This window comes from Jaculus jaculus, chromosome 13 (assembly GCF_020740685.1).
Source record: "Jaculus jaculus isolate mJacJac1 chromosome 13, mJacJac1.mat.Y.cur, whole genome shotgun sequence".
In the NCBI taxonomy this organism is placed as follows: domain Eukaryota; kingdom Metazoa; phylum Chordata; class Mammalia; order Rodentia; family Dipodidae; genus Jaculus; species Jaculus jaculus.
Genome location: NC_059114.1, coordinates 48,269,879 through 48,290,419, shown reverse-complemented (window position 1 = coordinate 48,290,419; position 20,541 = coordinate 48,269,879). Strand labels below are relative to the sequence as shown.

The following is a 20,541-nucleotide window of genomic DNA, read 5'->3' as shown; positions in this document are numbered from 1 at the left end:
AAGATTGCCATTTTCACAATATTGATTCTTCCGATCCAAGAACAAAGGATGTCTTTCATTTTCTAGTGTCTTCTGCAATTTCTCACTTGAGCATTTTAAAGTTTTCATTGTAGAGATCCTTCACTTCCTTGGTTAGGTTTATTCCAAGGTACTTTATTATTATTATTTTTATGATACAATTGGAAATGGGAGTGATTCTCTTATTTCATCCTCTGTGTGTTTGTTGTTAGCATGTAGGAAGGTTTCTGATTTCTGTGTGTTTATTTTGTATCCTGCTACATGGCTATACGTGTTTATCAGCTCTAACAGTTTGCTGGTAGAGTCTCTAAGGTCCTTTATGTATAGAATCATGTCATCTGCAAATAATGATAACTTGATCTCTTCCTTTCCAATTTGTATCCCTTTTATGTGAGTCTCTTACCTTATTGCTATGGCTGAGACTTCCAGTACTATATTAAATAAAAGTGGGGACAGTGAACACCCCTGTCTTGTTCCTGATTTTAGTGAAAAATCTTCAAGTTTTTCTCCATTTGGTATTATGTTGGCTGTAGGTTTGTCATAAATAGCCTTTATTATGTTGAGATATGTTTCCTTCTATTCCCAGTTTCTGTAGGGCTTTTATCATGAAAGGATGTTAGATTTTGTCAAATTCTTTTCTGTATCTAAGGAAATGATCATTTGATTTCTGTTCTCCAGTCCATTTATAAAATGTAAATTACATTTATTGATTTGCATATGTTGAAATATCCCTGCATCTCAGGGATAAAGCCTATTTGATCAGGGTGAATGATCTTTCTAATATATTCTTTTTTTTTTTAAACCAAAGGATTTTTTAAATTTTTTTTTGTTTATTTTTATTTATTTGAGAGTGACAGACACAGAGAGAAAGAGGCAGATAGATAGAGAGAGAGAATGGGCACGCCAGGGCCTCCAGCCACTGCAAACGAACTCCAGATGCATGTGCCCCCTTGTGTATCTGGCTAACGTGGGTCCTGGAGAATCAAGCCTCGAACTGGGGTCCTTGGGCTTCACAAGCAAGCGCTTAACTGCTAAGCCATCTTTCCAGCCCACATTCTTATATTCTGTTTGCCAAAATTTTTTGAGAATTTTTGCATCTATGTTCATGAGGGAGATTGGTCTGTAATTTTCTTTTTTTGTTCTATCTTTGCCTGGTTTTGTATCAGGGTGATGCTGACTTTGTAGAAGGAGTTTGGTAGGATTCCTTCTTTTTCTATTTTATGAAAAAGTTTGAGAAGCAATGGTGTTAGTTCTTCCATGAAGGTCTGGTAAAATTCACCAGTGAATCCATCTGGGCCTGGACTTTTTTTAGTTGGGAGATTTTTTTCTTTCTTTTCAAATTTTTCTTTATTAACAACTTCCATGATTATAAAAATTGTCCCATGGTAATGCCCTCTTCCCTGCCCCCACACACACTTTCCCCTTTGAAACTCCATTCTCTATCATATCCCCTCCCCCTCTCAATCAGCCTCTCTTATTTTGATGTCATCATCTTTTCCTCCTATTATGATGGTCTTGTGTAGGTAGTGTCAGGCACTGTGAGGTCATGGATATCCAGGCCATTGTGTGTCTGGGGAGAGCTCTTACATTCTTTCCGCCACCTCTCCCTCAATGGACCCTGAGTCTTGGAAGGTGTAATAGAGATATTTCAGTGCTGAGAACTCCTGTCAATTCTTTCTAGTACCATGATGCCTTCTGAGTCATCCCAAGGTCACTGCCATCTGAAAAAAAGAAGATTATCTACCAAAAGTAAGAGTAGCTTTAATATATGGGTATGAACATTAAGAGGAATGCTTACTGGGCAGTTTGATGAGCATAGTATATACATTTAGCCAGACAGCAGCTGACGTTACACCCCCAGGGCTCATGACTACCCCTGTTTTTTAACTTTTCAGTATCAGGGATGTATTCCGTCCCATGGAGTGGGCCTCCAGTCTAATTAGAGGGCAGTTGGTTTCCACCATGACAGACATGCCACTATTGCACCCCTTGGCTCATTTGGCCTGGCTGGCCAAATTTCAGACTTGCAGTGTCCACTGTTGAGTATCTTCACTGGTGATTTCTCTGTGTCCCATGGACCTGCATGCAGAATGGCTTCTTCCAGCTTTCTGTCAGCTGGTCTACATGGAGGAGGTTTTCAGCTCAGTTCCAGCAGGATTTCTCAGTGGCCTTGCAGTATGTGGAGTCTTCAGCAATAGGGTCTTGCCATTTATTCCTGGTGGGAAACCAAGGGCCTTTTCAATGGCCTATAATGTTTTTTGTTGTTGTTGCTTTGTGGGTTTTTTTTTTTGTTTGTTTTTTTTTTGGTTTTTTGAGGTAGGGTCTCACTCTGGTCCAGGCTGACCTGGAATTAACTCTGTCATCTCAGGGTGGCTTGAACTTATGGCAATCCTACCTCTGCCTCCTGAGTGCTGGGATTAAAGGCGTGCACCACCACGCCCAGTTGGCCTATAATGTTTTGGGGGCATCAGGGACCTCCCTGGCCAACAACTCACTGGAAGGTATCTAGTTGGGAAATTTTTGATAACTGCTTGTATCTCCATACTTGTTGTAGGTCTATTTAAGTGGTTAATCTCATCTTGACTTAATTTAGGTAAGTCATATAAATCAAGGAAATCATCCATTTCTTTCAGATGTTCAAACTTAGTGGAGTAAATGTTCTTTCTTTATTTATTTTTTTGTTCATTTTCTTTATTTATTTGTGAGCAACAGAGAAGAGAAAGAGGCAGAGAGAGAGAGAGAGAGAGAGAATCCAGCCTCTGCAAATGAACTCCAGATGCATGTGCCCCCTTGTGCATCTGGCTTGCTGGACTCCCCGGGCAGGTAGTGCTGAGGGAGGACCAGGCCCGCTGGTTCCTCTCAAGTCCTGGCTAACTCAGTCAGTAGAGAATGAGACTTAATCTCAGGGTTGTGGGTTCAAGCCCCACGTTGGGCGCCAGACGCTGGGCTCCCTGGGCAGGTAGTGCTGAGGGAGGACCAGGCCTGCTGGTTCCTCCTACCGGGTTGAAGAGGAGGGTGGGTGTCTTCCATCAGGAACAAAACCACTGAGCCGGGAGTCTCCTCCAAGCAGGAACTCGCTTTATTGTTACAAGCAGTTACTTATATAATGTTGAAAATGAGGGTGGAGATTTTAGGAGGGGGAGGAGGCAATAGTAAACCATGACCTTTGAGATGATTGGTCCCAAACAGGAATTCCAACTCCTACATGGAAGTAGCAGGCCAGAAGCCATTAGGCGTCTTGCTGAGTCATAGCTGGCCAGAGGCAAATCACCAAACTTTAGCTAGGCTCAAGAAGTTCCACAAAGCCTCCCACCCAGGCCTTGAAAGGCCCAACAGCGCCTTAACTGCTAAGCCATCTCTCCAGGCAATAAGGGTTGCTATAATTATTTATTTTTATTTTTGTTTTTTTTTAATTGTTAAATTATTATATTTGAGGGAAGTAGAGCACCAGTGTGGCTCGAGATCCCACATGGAAAGCCTGGGGAAGAAAGCATGGAAAGAAAAGAACTGGTAGGTTAGGGCTAGGGACTGTCTCAGAAAGAGGTTAACAATTTTGGTTTTTTGGGGTTTTTTTTATGTAGTTTCTCACTCTAGTTCAGGTTGATCTGGAATTAGTCTCAGGATGGCCTTGAGCTCACAGTGCTCCTCCTACCTCTGCCTCCCGAGTGCTAAGATTAAAGGTGTGCGCCACCACGTCTGGTCTGTGTTACCTTTATTGATTTCTGTACCATATAGGTCTGGTATTTGAGACTAGGATCTGAGTCTTATCATCTGGGAACCTCCTCTGTCCAGCACAGTATCTCGTAGGCCAGGTTTCATCAGATGCTTATTGAAAGAGTGAACAAAGTAATAAACAAATACCCAGCTGCTTTACATTGGTGTTTCCTTGTTCCAATAGGTTACATTCCCCAAGACTAAGGACCAGCCTCTGCTTTCCTCTGAGCCTCTTAGGATCTAAGCAGACTGATCACACAAGCAGGTAGGTACTCAGTAAATGCTCTGGTTAACTAAAGGCTCACTTCTCAGCTGTGGTGGCAGATTCCAGGCAGTATCCCAAAACCAGAGCTGGGATGAATATCATGTCTGTTGCCTCACTTGGGCTATTTTTCTTCCAACTCTAGCAAGAAAACAGAGATTGAGAGACTTGCTTGAAGTCATAGAGCAGTGAGTGTGTGGCAGCGTTGCTGTGTCTCTTCATCATCTAGTTGGTGCTCTTGCGGCTGTAACATCCCAGCTAATTTGCATATATTTACAATTTAAGACAATGGGGGGCTGGAGAGATGGCTTGGCGATTAAAGGTACTTATGGCAAAGCTTCCCAACCTGGGTTTGATTCCCCAGTACTCACATAAAGCCAGATTCACAAAGAAAGTGGGGGGCTAGTAATTTAGCTCACTTGGTAGAATGCTGGCCTATCATGCATGAAGCCCTAGGTTCAAACACCAGAACCACATAAACTGGGCACAGTGCTATACCACCTCCAAACTGAGGAAAAAAATAAAATGTCTTTAAAAAATAATGGACTGGAGGGATGGCTTAGCGGTTAATGTGCTTGCTCACAAAGCCCAAGGATCCAGGCTCAGTTCCCCATAACCTACCTCTTTCTCTCTCAAATAAATAAATAAAAATAAATATAAGTTATTTATTTAAGAGAGAGAGAGAAAATGGACATGCCAGGGCCTCTAGCCACTGCAAACAAATTCAGACACATGCACCACCTTGTGCATCTGGCTTAATGTGCATACTGGCGAATTGAACCTAGGACCTTAGGTTTCACAGGCAAGTGCCTTAACCACTAAGCTATCTCTCCAGCCCCAAAATAAAATATTTTAAAAATAAATAAATAAAATGAGAAACAAGCAAAGTATTGGTCAAAATGTTTAATCATGATCCAAGGGGCTAGGGGAACTTGGGGATGGTAGCAGTAATAAAGCAAGGCCCAAAGGCTTCATTCAGCTCTTGATGACCAAATGTTCAGGATCCCAGGAGCACAGTAGTGCAGGCAGCCATTCCCCTCCTCCATCCAGAGGAGGGGATGAGGGGATAGGAGCTCCAGCCTTCCTCATAAGGAGAATATCTTGCTGGGTTGCTCCAGAACTCCCTGCCCTGACTACCTGGAGAATGCAATAGGAAGTGATTGACTTGTCAGACTCTCGGTGATCCTGGTGGACAGGCAGAGGAAGGAGGAAGAAGCCAGTCACCACCGAAGATAGGGTTATACTGTGGTCACCAAATCCTGGGGAGAGGCAGCCTAAGAAGCAGAGGTAAGACAGGAGGGAAGGAGAACTAGCTAATCAGGATCTGGTGGCCACAGCTCCTCGCTTCTACTATGGCCTCATCTGGAGCATCGTGGATGGGCCAGGTGAGGTGCGTGGTGACGGAGGCTGGGGTGCACGCACACCGCGCTCCCTTCTGGATGCTATCGTTTCTCACCCTCACAGGACGCAAGTCAGTCTGGGTGTGATGCGCAGGAAGGAGGACCCTGGGGCAGGCCAGCTACCAGAGGGTCTGAAGTAGAAGCAAGGTAAATGTGCAAAAGGAAAGAAAAGGTAGCCTGGGCTGTGGCCACACAGCAGGGTTTTTATTCTGTGAGGGGAAAAAAATGGAACAGTCAGCTTGGAGGGCCATTGTTATCCCTTTCACCACCTCAGCCTCACTCGAGCCCATCCCCTTCCTCCGAGATGTCCATTTGTGGCCACCCTCCCAGTCCCTTATCCCTTTGTCGTCTTTTTGTTTTGTTGTTGTTTCCAGCTGGTGCGGCAACAGTTGGAGACATGAAGCCCTACCTGTTGTGGCATCACAGAAAAGGTAGTGTCTGGCGAGTCCTGGGAGAAGAGCTGGCTGTGGAAACGCATCTTAGCTGCAATGGCTTCCTCTGAGCAGAAGAGAAAAGGTAGATTGGAAGGGCAGGGTGGTAACAGAGTTCTAAGACTCCTGAGAGAGAGGATGACGGGCTGCGGGGGTGGGGGGGGGCAGGTGAGCATGGACACTGGCTCATTCTGCTTGCTAGTTCCCCAAGATGGTTATGTCCTTGGGGTCCAGACAGGTTGAATAGGCAGTGTAGGGTCACTCATGGAGTGGGAGAAGGAAGAAAAGCCCAGGTTGGAGGGATGGAAGGCTATGCTAAGAAGAGAGTTGTTGCAGCCCGGCACGGTGGCGCACGCCTTTAATCCCAGCACTCGGGAGGCAGGGGTAGGAGGATCACCGTGAGTTCGAGGCCACCTTGAGACTACAGAGTAAATTTCAGATCAGCCTGGGCTAGAGTGAGACCCTACCTCGAAAAACCAAGGGGGGGCGGGGGGGGAGGGAGAGTTCTGTCTACACAGATGGGTGAGACCAGCATCTGGACCACACAACGGACCCCTTCCCTCCCCCAGCTGTGGCTGACCTGCCGCAGGGGCGGGGAGTGACAGGAGAAAACTCACTGAGGCAGGAGTTCTGAGAGAAGGACTTTTCCAGCTGCTCACATTCCTCCTGCATGTTGCCACTGCCTCGGCAGGTGCAGCTTAAGGCAACACTGGCATTGACCCTGCTGATGAAGTTTGGGGTCATGGCAGTCCCTGTTAGATGAAGAGGGGCACAGGCGGTTAGGACTGCTCCTAACTCTTTTGACACCCATCCCAGGACCGGGCTCCTAGTGTCAGTCTCCAGAGCAGGCTCCGCCTCAGGGCTGAACCTACCTATGGGCTCCCTACACGTGCCCCAGCCTCACCAATCAGCCCCAGGTATGCCCGCAGACATCTGGACTGCTCTGTGGCACAAGTTCCTTGGATGCCCACAGGATGACAGTGGGTCTGGAAATCCACCAGGCGGGATCTGGAAGAATGAAAATGTCAAGAGTCTCCAAGGAGGGCTTGGCCTCTGCCATCACTGTCCTCTGGCTTGGCATGCCCATCTTCATGCCAACTCCTGGACGATACAAGGAATTGTCTATAAAGAATAAGTTTTGACCTGCGAAGCCAGAGGACCCAGGTTTGATTCCCCAGTACCCATGTAAGCTGGGGACACAAGGTAGTACATGTGTCTCCATGGAGTTCATTTACAATGGCTGAAGGCCCTGGTGTGCCCATTCATATTCATTCTCTCTCTCTCTTTCTGTCAAATAAATAAAATTTAAATTAAATCCTCTGCTTTAAAGAAAAAGTTTCGGGCTGGAGAGATGGCTTAGTGGTTAAGTGCTTGCCTGTGAAGCCTAAGGACCCCGGTTCGAGGCTCGATTCCCCAGGTCCCACGTTAGCCAGATGCACAAGGGGGCGCATGCGTCTGGAGTTCGTTTGCAGTGGCTGGAGGCCCTGGTGCGCCCATTCTCTCTCTCTCCCTCTATCTGTCTTTCTCTCTATGTCTGTCGTTCTCAAATAAATAAATAAAAAATGAACAAAAAAAATTAAAAAAATATATATATATATAAAGAAAAAGTTTCAGGCTGGTCTGGTGGCTTAGTGGCTAAGGGGCTTGTCTCTGAAGCCTAAGGACTCAGCTTTGATTCCATGCAAGCCAGATGCACAAGGTGGTGCATTCATCTGGAGTTCATTTGCAGTGGGTAGAGGCCCTGGTGTGCCCATTCTCTCTATCTATCTGCCTCTCTGTGTCTCAAATAAATAAATGATATTTTTTTAAAAAGTAGATAGGGCTGGATGCCAAGTGTAGTGGCACACGCCTTTAATCCCAGCATTCAGTAGGCAGAGGTAGGAGGATAGCTATGAGTCTGAGGCTAGCCTGAGACTACATAGTGGATTCCAGGTCAGCCTGGGGTAGAGTGAAACCCTACCTTAAAAAGCTAAACGCAGCATTGAGAGTTCAAGGCCACCCTGAGACTACATAGTACATTCCAAGTCAGCCTGAGCTAGAGTGAGACCCTGCCTGGAAAAACCAAAACAAAAGAAGTTTCATGATCAAGAGCGGTGGTATCTGCTTGTAACCCCAAGACACAGCAGCCGGGGGGGGGGGGGGGGGTCCATAGCTTCCTGGGGGCGGGGTCAGACCCAGTGGCACAGAACGGTGGCCAAACCCAGATGTAGAGGCGTGCCACACCCCTGCCCGCATCTCAGGACACCTGCACAGCGGGTCGGTGTGGCAGAGCCTCCGCAGGTCCAGGCAGTTGGGAGTCACGGGTGGCAGCGCGCAGCTGGGCGCGATGGTGTTGCGCCTGCGCTCCCCACAGCTGGCATCGGTGGGCGCGCACGGGCACAGCAGCAGGCCCTGCGCCTGCGGCTCCGCCGCCTTCTCGAAGAAGGCGCGCAGCTGCGCGAGGCAGGCGCGGCGCTGGCAGTGCGTCTCGGAGCAGGCCTTCCCGAAGGCTTTGCGCAGCTGGTCACACTTGTCGTTGAGAGTACACAGCGTAGCAAACTTGAGGCAGAGGTCGGCGTCTGCGGGCGGAAGGGGACACAGATGATCAGGCTGTCTCCCCGCCGATCCCTGCGGAACGCTGATTTGACAAGGAAGATGTGGAGGCGGTAGGAAAGGGAGGAGTGTCTTTAACGAAGTCAATTCCTAATCCATGGCTTTCTACCCACAAACTATATTTGGTTCCCGAAGCCTTTCCTGTCCTATTTCTCACCTTGACAAGGTAAAGTTACCATTAGCATCTAATACCCGTTTTAGAAACCAGAAAGCTCAAATACACAAAACCCTTACCTCCCTCCTGTGCAGTGAGAGCTGATGGTGGAAATTAAATCTGAGAGGCTCTGGGCTGAGGGGATGGCTTAGAGGTTAAGGTATTTGATTGCAAAGCCAAAAAGGACCCAGGTTCGATTCCCCAGGACCCACGTTAGCCAGATGCACAAGAGGGTGTATGCATCTGGAGTTCGTTTGCAGTGGCTGGACGCCCTGGAGCACCCATTTTCTCTCTCTCTCCCCCTCTTTCTGTCAAATAAATAAATAAAATAAAAAATATTTAAAAAAAAAACTGAGAGGCTCTGTAACATCCCAGAGCACTTTATGAACTGTTCAAAACAGATGCAACTGAATTCTATTTAGGTTAGATTTGTACCTGTCTGTTTTGCTTGTTCGTTCAGTCTTTCTCAATGTAGGGTCTCACTCTAGCCCAGACTAACCTGGAATTCACTACGTAGTCTCAGGATGGCCTTGAACTCACAGCTATCCTCCTACCTTTGCCTCCCAACTGCAGGATTAAAGGCATGTGCCACCATGCCCTGACTGTTCATATATATGTGTGTGTGTAGTGTGTGTGCGTGCGTGCGTGCACAAGGAGAGAGAGAGAAAGGGTGGGTGCACCAGGGTCTCTAGCTGCTGCCAATGAACTCCAGATGCATGCACCCCTTTAGGCATCTGGCTTTACATAAGTACTAGGGAATTGAACTCAGGTTGTTAGGCTTTTCAGGCAAGCACCTTAACCACTGAACCATCTCTCCATCCTCCTATTCTGATCTTTTTTTTTCAAATTTTTTAAATTAATTTACAAGCAGAGAGAAATAGACAGAGACAGCGAGAGAATGGGTGCATCAGGGCCTCATACCACTGCAAGCAAACTCCAGCTGCTTGTGCCACTTTGTGCATCTGGCTTTATGTGGGTCCTGGAGAACTGAACTCAGCTTATTGGGCTTTGCAGGCAAGCACCGTGTAGTGGCTGGTTCAAGTGGCCCCCATAAATTTATGTGTTTCGAATGCTAGGTCCCCAGCTGGTAGCAATTTGAGAATTGAATCCTCCTGGAGGCAGTATTGTTGGGAGCAGGCTCATGTGTATTCTATCCAGCTTCCCCTTGCCAGTGTTTAGTACACTCTCCTGCTACCGCTGTCCATCTGATACTGGCCAGAAAGTAATGTCCGCCCTCTGCTCATGCCATCATTTCCTCCTGCCCCCATGAAGATTCCCCTTGAGTCTATAAGCCAAAATAAACCCTTACCTCCCACAAATTGTTTTTGGTCAGGTTCTTTGTACAGCAACTCAAACCACACTCGCCAGCCCTATTCTCATTCTATTCTTTTTTTGTTTGTTTGTTTGTTTTTTGTTTTTCGAGGTAGGATCTCACTCCAGCCAAGGCTGACCTAGAATTCACTATGCTGTCTCTGGGTGGCCTCAAACTCATGGCAATCCTCCAACTTCTGCCTCTTGAGTGCTGGGATTAAAGGCATGCACCACCATTCCTCTATTTAGTTTTTGTGTGTATATTGGTAGTGGGTTTTCTTTTGTTTGTTTTGGTTTGGTTCCGTTTTTGGTTTGTTTTGTTTTTGAGACAGAGACTCTTGTATCCCAGGCTGGCTTATATGTCTCTATGTAGCTGAAGATGAACTGACAAAGTGAAGTGTTGTAGGAGGCAGGAGGACCACTATGAGTTTGAGGCCACCCTGAGACTACAGAGTGAATTTCAGATCAGCCTGGGCTAGTGAAATCCTATCTTTGGGGTGGGTAAGGGACTGGAGAGGTGGTTCAGCAGTTAAAGACACTTGCTTGCAAAGCCTGATGGCCCCAAGGTTCAATTCCTAAATACCCATGTAAAGCCAGGTGCACAAAGTGGTATATGCATGTGGAATTCAGTCCCAGTGGCAAGAGGCCCAGTGTCCATTCTCATATTCTTTCTCCCTTTCTCTCTGCTTGCAAATTTTTTTTTTTTTTTTTTTTTGAGGTAGGGTCTCACTCTAGCCCAGGCTGACCTGGAATTCACTATGGAGTCACAGGGTGGCCTCAAACTCACGGCAATCCTCCTACCTCTACCTCCCAAGTGCTGGGATTAAAGGCGTGTGCCACCATGCCCGGCTTGCAAATAATTTTTTTTAAAAGTCAAGCATGGTGGCGCACGCCTTTAATCCCAGCACTCAGGAGGCAGAGGTAGGAGGATCATCATGAATTCAAGGCCACCCTTAGACTACATAGTTAATTCCACATCACCCTGGGCTACAGCAAGACCCCCACTTTGAAAAAAAAGAGGCCCTGGCTCAAATGAAACCAGGAGTAGAAAAGTAATGGAGCAGGACGCCAAACATACCACTCGGGTCCCTGCAGGCAAGTGTGTGGGATGCTGCGTGAGCCCATACATGCACGTCCCCCATCCACCCCACACACAAGACAAAGAAAGAAGAAAGAAAGAGAGAGAGAGAGAGAGAGAGAGAGAGAGAGGAAGGAAGGAAGGAAGGAAGGAAGGAAGGAAGGAAGGAAGGAAGGAAGGAAGGAAGGAAGGAAGGAGGAAAGAAAGAGAGAAAGAGGGAGGAAGGGAAGGAGGGAGAAAGGAAGGAAAGAAGAAAGGAAGGAAGGAAGAAAGGGAAACAGAAACACAGAACTAGCCAGATATTGTGGCTGGATTCATCCCAGTACTCAGGAGGTTGAGATAAGATTAAGTTCAAGGACAGCCAATGAGGCCCTGCCTCAAAAGGCAAAAAGAAAGGGGAAAAAAAATAGAACTGACCGTACAACAAAGCTTGCTTCTTTCTCAAAACATATTGTATCCTGGGCTGCATAGTGAATAGGTTAGCCTGGGCTAGAGTGAGAAACTACCTCAATAAAAACAAAACAAAATAACAACAAAAAAAATGAAAAATAACAACAAAAGTATACACAGGATCCAGGTGTGGTGGCCCACAACTTTAATCCCAGCACCCGGGAGGCAGAGATAGGAGGATCGCCTTCAGTTCGAGGCACCCTGAGACTACATAGTGAATTCCAGATCAGCCTGGATTAGAGTGAGGCACTACCTCAAAACACTAAAAAAATTTTAAAAAATAAAGCATACATAGGGCTTTGGGGAGAGGACTTAGTGGTTAAAGGCATGTACCACCATGCCTGGCCCTCGTTTGGATTTTTTGAGACAGAATCTCAAGTCCCAAGCTGGCTGGCTTTGACCTCACTGCTATTTGAACGTGAGGATGACCTTGAACTCCTAATTCTCCTGCCTCTACCTCTCAAGTGCTAGGATTGCAGGTATGTTGCCACCATGTCCAGCTATGCATGTGTGTGTATTATTTGTCAATTAATTTACAGCCTTGCTTTCTGAAGAAAAAAATGTACATCATAGTCTTTCCTTGCTGGCCTGATGTCTCCCACCGAGTCACCCTTGTGGGAAGTCAGACTCTCACTGTTTTCTCTGCCTAACACCTCGCCCATCCCATTAGAATAGTTGAAAACAGCAATTTTCTAGTCTTTAGGGATGAAAAAGCCACTTTCCTGGCGGTCTTAAACTACTCCATTTCAGTACTTTTATTTTTCCTGAGGCTACTGCCATTCCCACCATGCCCTTCCTGGGGACCAAAGGGCCCTAATGGGCCCTGTTTGGAAGCTTCCTAATGACTGTTGTTGTTTTACAACGTCTGTGAGAGCTGGTCATCCACCACAGCTCAGACTTCCATCTTGACACAGTAGCATGATAGAACATCTTCCCCCAAAAGCCCCCCAGCTGTTCTCCCCTCGGCCACCCCTTCCTCATAACCTGGCCCCAGCCCCCCTTTCCCTAGCCTCGGCTTGCCCTCCCTTCACACCTGGTTTAAGCATGTTCAGCTTGCTGAGATTCACTTTCCAAGGCTTGCTGGTCACTGTGTCTTCATAGGGGGAGACGTCCAACTCGTAGTCACCTAGGAACAAGGCAGGCAGCATGTGAATGCCGAGGACAGGGATGTGTGGAGGGGAGCCGGGAGGGCTGAGGCTGCTGGGTGAGACCTCAAAGCCCTGCGGAGCACAGGAAAAGGCACAGGTTCTCACCTAGCTAGCTGCAAGCTGTGCAGAAACAAGAATGCAGAGGCATGAAGCTGCAGGTTGGGCCCAGTGAACAAGTGGTCAGGAATAATAAGAGCTACCAAATAGTATTTATTAAACACATTGTGGGCTGGAGAGATGGCTTAGCAGTTAAGCGCTTGCCTGTGAAGCCTAAGGACCCCGGTTAGAGGCTCGATTCTCCAGGACCCACGTTAGCCAGATGCACAAGGGGGCACATGCGTCTGGAGTTCGTTTGTAGTGGCTGGAGGCCCTGGCGTGCCCATTCTCTCTCTCTCTCTGCCTCTTTCTCTGTCTGTCACTTTCAAATAAATAAACATAAAACAAAAAAATTTAAACACATTGTATTCTGGGCCTATGGAATAAGATTATATACCACACAATCTCAGGATGAAGAGATAGCTTAGTGGTTAAGGCACTTGCAAAGCCTAGGGAACACAGGTTCAATTCTCCAGTACCCATGTAAGCCAGTAAGCCAGATGTACGAAGTGGTGCATGCATCTGGAGTTCATTTGCAGTGACTAGAGTCCCTGGTGCACGCATTCTTTCTCTGTGTGTCTCTCTTAAATAAATAAGCATACAATTTCATTTCTTCTCCCAAGAAGCCTTTGGGTAGGTAAGAAGCAACTAAGGATGAGAGGTTAAGCAACTTGCTCAGGTTCACACAAGCTAATAAGAAGTGAAGGCTGGCCGTGGTGGCGCACGCCTTTAATCCCAGCACTTGGGAAGCAGAGGTTGAAGGAGCGCTGTGAGCTAAAGGCCACCTTGAGACTACATAGTGGCGAATTCCAGGTTAGCCTGGGCTAGAGTGAGACCTACCTCAAAAAAGAAAGGAGACACTGGGTGTGGTGGCGCACGCCTTTAATCCCAGCACTCGGGAGGCAGAGGTAGGAGGATCACCGTGAGTTCAAGGCCACCCTGAGACTACAGAGTTAATTCCAGGTCAGCCTGGACCAGAGTGAGACCCTACCTTGAAAAACAAACAAAAAAAAAAAAAAAAGAAAGGAAAAAAAGAAAGGGTTGGAGAGATGGCTTAGCGGCTAAGACGTTTTCCTGCAAAGCCAAAGGACCCATGTCAGTCAGATGCACAAGGGGGCCCACACGTCTGCAGTTCGTTTGCAGTGGCTGGAGACCCTGGTGTGCCCATTCTCTATCTGCCTCTTCCTCTCTTCTTCTTCTCTCTCTCTCAAATAAATAAATGAAAAACTAAAGAAGTAAAAAAAGTAGAACTGGAGCCTGGCATGGTGGTGCATGTCTTTAATCCCAGCCCTCAGAGATAGGAGGATCGTCAAGAGTTTGAGTCCACCCTGAGACTTCATAGTGACTTCCAGGTCAGCCTGGGATAGAGTGAAAGCCTACCTTGAAGAAGAAGGAGGAAGAGGAAGAAGAGGAGGAGAAGGAAGAAGGGGAAGAGGAGGGGGAGAAGTAGATCTGGGATGTAAAATCCAGACCAATTCCAGAACCTCTGTTTCTAAGAACAGACGTTGTCTGTGAGTACACGTTCAGTCAAGGAGACTTATTTTCACATGTTGTTGGGAAGGAACATTAGTAGTCCCAGACCAACTCTCTGAAGAATGTAGCAGTTGTGTAACAGAAGCAACAAACAAATTTTTCTTGTTAAAAGCCAGAGATTTGGGAGTAAGGTTGTATGTAACTGTGGCTTAACCTAGCAAATTCTTAGTTAAAATAAGTTGGGGGCTGGGGAGATGATTCAGTGGTTAAAGGCACTTGCTTGCAAAGCCTAATGGCTCAGGATCCATTCCCCAGTGCCCACATAAGCCAGATGCACAAAGGGGCACATGTGCCTGGAGTTTGTTTGCAGGAAGCCCTGGCATTCTCTCTCTCTCATATAAATAAAAAAAAAAATTAAATTAAAAAAATAGGGCTGACTGGGCACAATGGCACATGCCTTTCATCCCAGCACTTGCAAAAGAGAGGTAGGAGGATTGCTATGAGTTCAAGACCAGCCAGAGAGTACACAGTGAATTCCAGGTCAGCCTGGGCTAGAGCGAGACCCTGTCTGAAAAAAAAAAAAAAAAAGGCTGTAGAGATGGCTCAGTGGTTAAGGTGCTTGCTTGCAAAGCTCGATAACCTGGGTTTGATTCCCCAGTACCCACATAAGGCCAGATGCACAAAGTGATACACGCATCTGGAGTTCATTTGCAGAAGCAAGAGGCCCTGGCATACCCATTCTCTCCCTCTCTCCCTCCCCCCCTCCTTGCAAATAAAATAAATAAAATTAAATTAAGTTGGGAGGGCTGGGGGTATAGCCGAGTGTAGACAGCTTGCATAATGTAGGCAAGGCCCTGGGTTAGAACCCTAGCACCAAGAGAGAGAGAGAGAAAAAAAAAAAAATATTCAACTATGAAGGAAATAAAAAAAAAAATTCAACTACGAGGGAAATTTTAAAAAATGCAACTATTGTCTAGAAGTAGATTGCTAGAGCAACAAAAAAAATCCAAAATGTGTGGCATTGTTTTGTGACTAAGCAGTGAGTGGTAAAGAAGTTATTACTGGAGACTGGAAAAAATGGCAGTTCCTCGTTGTACAATGGCAAAGGATTTGGTAATTTTTTGCCCGCATGCATAGAAAGATGGTATCTGCTGAGTGGGCTTGTGCTCTATGGGGAAGATGCTGAGCAGCAGGTTACTACCGGTGGTGTTTGGAAAAGCACTGTAAGAAAGATGATCACAGAAAAGAATGGGTCAGTTTCAGCCAGGCATGGTGGCGCGCGCCTTTAATCCCAGTGCTCAGGAGGCAGAGGTAGGTGGATCACTGTGAGTTCAGGGCCACCCTGAGACTACATAGTGAACTCCAGGTCAGCCTGGACTAGTCTGAGAGTGGGTCAGTTTGGAGTGGCATGGTAGTGTGTGCCTGTAATCCCAGCCATTTGGGAAGCTAAAGCAGGAGGATCACTTAAGCCCAGGAGTTTGTGAACAGCACGGGCAACAAAGGAAACATCCTCTCTAAAACCAAAAAAAAAAAAAAAAAAAAAATGCTGGAGAGATGGCTTAGCAGTTCAGACACTTGCCTGCAAAGCCAAAGGACCTAGGTTCTATTCCCAAGGACCCACATAAGCCAGATGCACAAGGTGGTGCATGTGTCTGGAGTTCGTTTGCAGTGGCTGAAGGCCCTAGCATGCCTATTCATTCTTTCTATCTATCTATCTGCATCTTTCTCTCTCTTAACAGTGCTTATTAAAAAAAAAAAAAAAAAAAAAAAAAGCTGGATGTGGTGGCGCACCTTTGATCCAGCACTGGGGAGGCAGAGGTAGGAGGATCACTGTGAGTTTGAAGCCACCCTGAGATTACATAGTGAATTACAGGTCAGCCTGGGCTAGGGTGAGATCCTATCTCTAGGGAAAAAAAAAAAGCCAGGAGTGGTGATACACTTCTTTAACCCCAGCACTCAGGAGGTAAGAGAATTGCTGTGAACTCAAGGCCAGCCTGGTACTACAAAGTGAGTTCCAGATCAGCCTGGGCTAGCGAGAGACCCTACCTCGAAAACTAAAAAAAAAACAATGATGATGATGATAATAATAATAAGCCAGTTGGAAAGTAGGGAGGAAATGAAAAAACTTCAGCAATCCATAAATTCCAGGATTTTCAGGGTTAAGAGATGTAATTATCTCTCATATCTATTTATTTGGTTTGGGTTTTTTTTTTCTGAGGTAGGGTCTTGCTCTAGCTTATTCCAGGCTGACCTGGAATTCACTTTATGTCCTCAGGGTGGCCTCGAACTCAAGGCTATCCTCCTACCCCTGCCTCCCAAGCGGGATTAAAGGCATGCACCACCATGCCTGGCTTATCTCTCATATTTAGATGGAAAAGATAAAACAGAAAAATGCTAAGTGGTAAGGTTGATTATAACTCAGCCTTGGGGGAAAAAAGCAAGTCAAGTATTTGGCTTGTGGAGCGATCTGACAATTGATTAGGAAGGTATGCGGTACATAGTGCCTGGTGGACAAATGTCCTGGAACTAAAAAGCCTGCAGTAGTGCCTATCCCACAGAGGCCTGACAAGGGCAAGGAGCTTCTAGTTAGTCTAGAAAGAATGCCTTGTCTTAAGTTGTAAGAAAAGCTACTGGCCCCCAAGATGACAGAAATCAAAGATATAAAAGGCAATTGTGGTTGGGTGTGGTGGTGTGCACCTTTAATACCAGCTAAGGTAGGAGCATCTCTGTGACTTAGAGGCCAGCCTGAGGCCACTGTGTGAGGTCCAGCTTAGCCTGGGCTAAATAAAGTGAAACCCTTCCTCATAAAAAAAAAAAAAAAAAAAACCCATTTGGTGTGGGGGAGGGGGTTGAGGTAGGGTCTCATTCTAGCTCAGGCTGACCTGGAACTCATGGCGATCTCCTAACTCTGCCTCCTGAGTGCTGGAATTAAAGGCATGTGCCACCATGCCCGGCCAGCCACTATGTTTTGAGAGGATTGTATGGTTAAGAGCTATCAGGCTGGATTAAAGGAGACTATGACTATTTGAGATTTAAAATGCTCTAATGTTCTTCAGGCTAGACTGGACACAGGCTAAAAATGTTGCCCAGTCCAAAAGGAAATTGTAGAGCTGAGTGTGTTGGCATACGCCTTTAATCTCAGCACTTGGGAGGCAGAGGTAGGAGGATTACCATGAGTTTGAAGCCAGCCTGTGACTACATTGTGAATGCCAAAAAAAAAAGAAATGGCATTGGAGACTACAACTTCCTTTTTTTTGTTTTTGGATTGTTGAGGTAGTGTTCCACTCTAGCCCAGGCTGACCTGGAATTCACTATGTAGTCTCAGGGAGGCCTCAAACTCATGGGAATCCTCCTACCTCTGCCTCCTGAGTGCTGGGATTAAAGGCGTGTGCCACTATGCCTCACTCCAATGACATTTTTTTTTTAAATTTTTTTGTTTATTTATTTATTTGAGAGCAACAGAGAGAGGAAGAGGCAGTTATATATATATATATAGAGAGAGAGAGAGAATGGGTGCACCAGGGCCTCCAGCTGCTGCAAATGAACTCCGGACGTGTGTGCCCCCTTGTGCATCTGCCTAACGTTGGTCCTGGGGAATCAAGCCTCGAACCAGGGTCCTTAGGCTTCACAGGGAAGCGCTTAACCGCTAAGCCATCTCTCCAGCCCTCCAATGACATTTTCATATATATGTATATATATAATTTTTTTGTACTTATATTTGAGAGAGAAAGAGGCAAATAAACAAGGAATGGGCACACCAGGGCCTCCAGCTGCTGCAAACAAACTCCAGAAACATGTGCCACCCAGTGCAATCTGGCTTACATGGGTCCTGGGGAATCAAACCTGGATCCTTTAGCTTTGCAGGCTAGTGCCTTAACAGCTAAGCCATCCCTCCAGCCTTCCCATGCTATTTTTAAATGTGGCCAAAGAGAATGGTGGAAAAGCAAGGACCTTCTAGAGGACTGGGCAACAGCCCTGGAGAACAGTGAGTAGGCCAACTGATCCTTTTGCTGAGGAGCAGGGCCTTGCAGCCTCTGCTGAGCAGGACTTCAGAACTGCTGTGAATCAGTGTGTGCAGCGCTCCGGTTCCTCCTGAGCACTGGTCGTCATGGTCCCATTCCCTGATGGCACACTGAGGGTCTGTGCAAAGCAGATGGCTCGTCTTCTTACTTTACAGGTTTCTAGATCAAGAGACACTACATCCACACTCAACACTAAGGTGATCTCAGTATTCCAGAAGATAAGGTAAGAGGGTAACAAGTCCAAGGCCAGGCTGAGCCACATGTTATATGACCTTGACTCAAAAAAAAAAAAAAAATGTGGGCTGGAGAGATGGCTCAGCAGTTAAGGCTATTTGCCACAAAGCCTAAGGACCCAGGTTTGATTCCCCAGTACCCACGTAAGCCAGATGCACAAGGTGGCGCATGCTTCTGGAGTTTGTCTGCAGTGGCTAGAGGTCCTGGTGCACCCATTCTCTCTCTTTCTTTATCTCTCTCTCTCGAATAAATTAAATTAAATCTAAAAAATTATAATAATGCCAGCTGAGTGTGGTGGCACACACCTTTAATCCCAGCACTTGGGAGGCTGAGGTAGGAGGATCACTGTGGACCTTCTTTCTATCTATAGTTTAATGGTTAGGGTACTTGACTGCAAAGCCTAGACACCCAGGTCAAATTCTCCAGGTCCCACATAAGCAAGATACACAAGGTAGTGTGTGCATTTGGAGTTTGTTTGCAGTGGCTAGAGGCCCTGGCATGCCCATTTGCTCATTCTCAATCACTTTTTCTCTCTTATTGTCTGTCTCAAATAAAGCCTGGTGTGGTAGCACATGCCTTTAAACCCAACACTTGAGAGGCAGAGGTAGGAGGATTGCTGTGAGTTCGAGGCCACTCTGAGAGTACATAGTGAATTCCAGGCCAGCCTGGGCTGGGGAGTTCTTTTTCAGCAGATAACACACCCTGGTGCACATTCAAATTCTCTCTCTGTCTACCTCCCCTCTCTCACAAATAAATACATTTTAAGAAATAAGTAAAAGTGAAAATGGGCATGGTGGTGCATGCCTTTAATCCAAGTACTCAGGAGGCAGAAGCAAGAGGACTGCCATGCGTTCAAGACTGCCCTAAGAATACATAGTGAATTCCAGGTCAGCCTGGGCTAGAGAGAAACCCTACTTCAAAAAAGCTACCATCTGGTGGCAGTGACCTTGGGATGACTCAGAAGGCACCATGGTGTTGAGAAGTGACAGAGGAATGCTCAGCACTGCAATATCTCTATCCCACCTTCCAAGGCTCAGGGTCCATTGCAGAAGAGGTGGCAGAAAGAATATAAGAGCCAAAGGAAGGGTAGGACTCCTTACAACGTGCTCCTCCAGACACAAAATGGCCTGGATATCCATGACCTCACAGTGCCTGATACTACCTACACAAGACCATCATAAGAGGAGGAAAAGATGATGACATCAAAATAAGAGAGACTGATTGAGATGGGGAGGGGATATGATGGAGAATGGAGTTTCAAAGGAGAAAGTGGGGGAAGGGAGGGAATTGCTAACAATTATGGAAGTTGTCAATAGAAATAAATAAATTAAATTTTTTAAAGCTATCATCTGGTTTACATCTTGTAGGAAACAACCTCCAGGCGCCACCTTCTTCGCTTAGCCCACTCGAGGGCGGGGCCTCACCAAGGCTGCGCGCAGGGTGAACAGTCCAGTATATCTGCAGGCAGGTAGCTTGGTTCTTCATGCGACGGTGGCATGCGCAGCCTATCAGAGAGCTGTTCCTGAGTTGTCGCGCTGCCTCCAGGCAGTCTGCAGACATGGAAGACATGCCCTCCTCTGAGGGCCATGGGGTGCTTGGGCTGGAGGTGCAGGATCCCAGGTGGTGATAGGCAGCCTTGCAAGCGGGGTCAGCCTGGCACTTTTTCTTGGCCTGGATACAGCTGTTGGTGAGCCTGCTCTCTGTGGGCACTGAGTTTCCTGTGGGGAGAGACAGGCCAGGTTAAGATGCACATGAGGTCAAAGAAGCTATCTGGATGGGGCTGGAGAGATGGCTCAGTGGTTAGAGGCGCTTTGCTGCAAAACCTGTCTTCTCCTCTCCAGGTTTAATTCCCCAGCTGCCCACTTTTAAAAGCCAGATGGGTATTTATTCTCAGAGGCAAAATACCCTGGTGCTCCCATATACACCCCCCCCATACAGAAATGAATAAAATAGCTTTCTGAGCAGGTCATGGCAGTGTACGCCTTTAATCCCAGCACTTGGGAGGCAGAAGTAGGAGGATCATCCTGAGTTCGAGGCCAGCCTGAGACTACATAGTGAATTCCAGGTCAGCCTGGGCTAGAGTGAAACCCTACCTCCAAAAAAAAAGAAAGAAAGAAATAAAGAAAAAAGAAAAGAAATAATAATTATAAATAGCTGT

General features: G+C 46.6%; 1 protein-coding gene across 1 annotated transcript in view; it reads right to left on the bottom strand.

The window, feature by feature from the left end:
* Nucleotides 1-4,882: 4,882 nt before the first annotated feature.
* Nucleotides 4,883-20,541, bottom strand: part of Gfra3 (GDNF family receptor alpha 3) — a 16,364-nt gene continuing 705 nt past the window's right edge. Inside the window, exons 2-8 of the mRNA XM_004652460.2 lie at nt 19,808-20,101; nt 12,444-12,536; nt 8,071-8,383; nt 6,730-6,833; nt 6,443-6,577; nt 5,804-5,892; nt 4,883-5,603 (exon numbers count right to left, since the gene is read on the bottom strand). Coding sequence (XP_004652517.2) covers nt 5,514-5,603; nt 5,804-5,892; nt 6,443-6,577; nt 6,730-6,833; nt 8,071-8,383; nt 12,444-12,536; nt 19,808-20,101 — 1,118 coding nt within the window. The 3' untranslated portion in view covers nt 4,883-5,513. The remainder of the gene's footprint in view (nt 5,604-5,803; nt 5,893-6,442; nt 6,578-6,729; nt 6,834-8,070; nt 8,384-12,443; nt 12,537-19,807; nt 20,102-20,541) is intronic.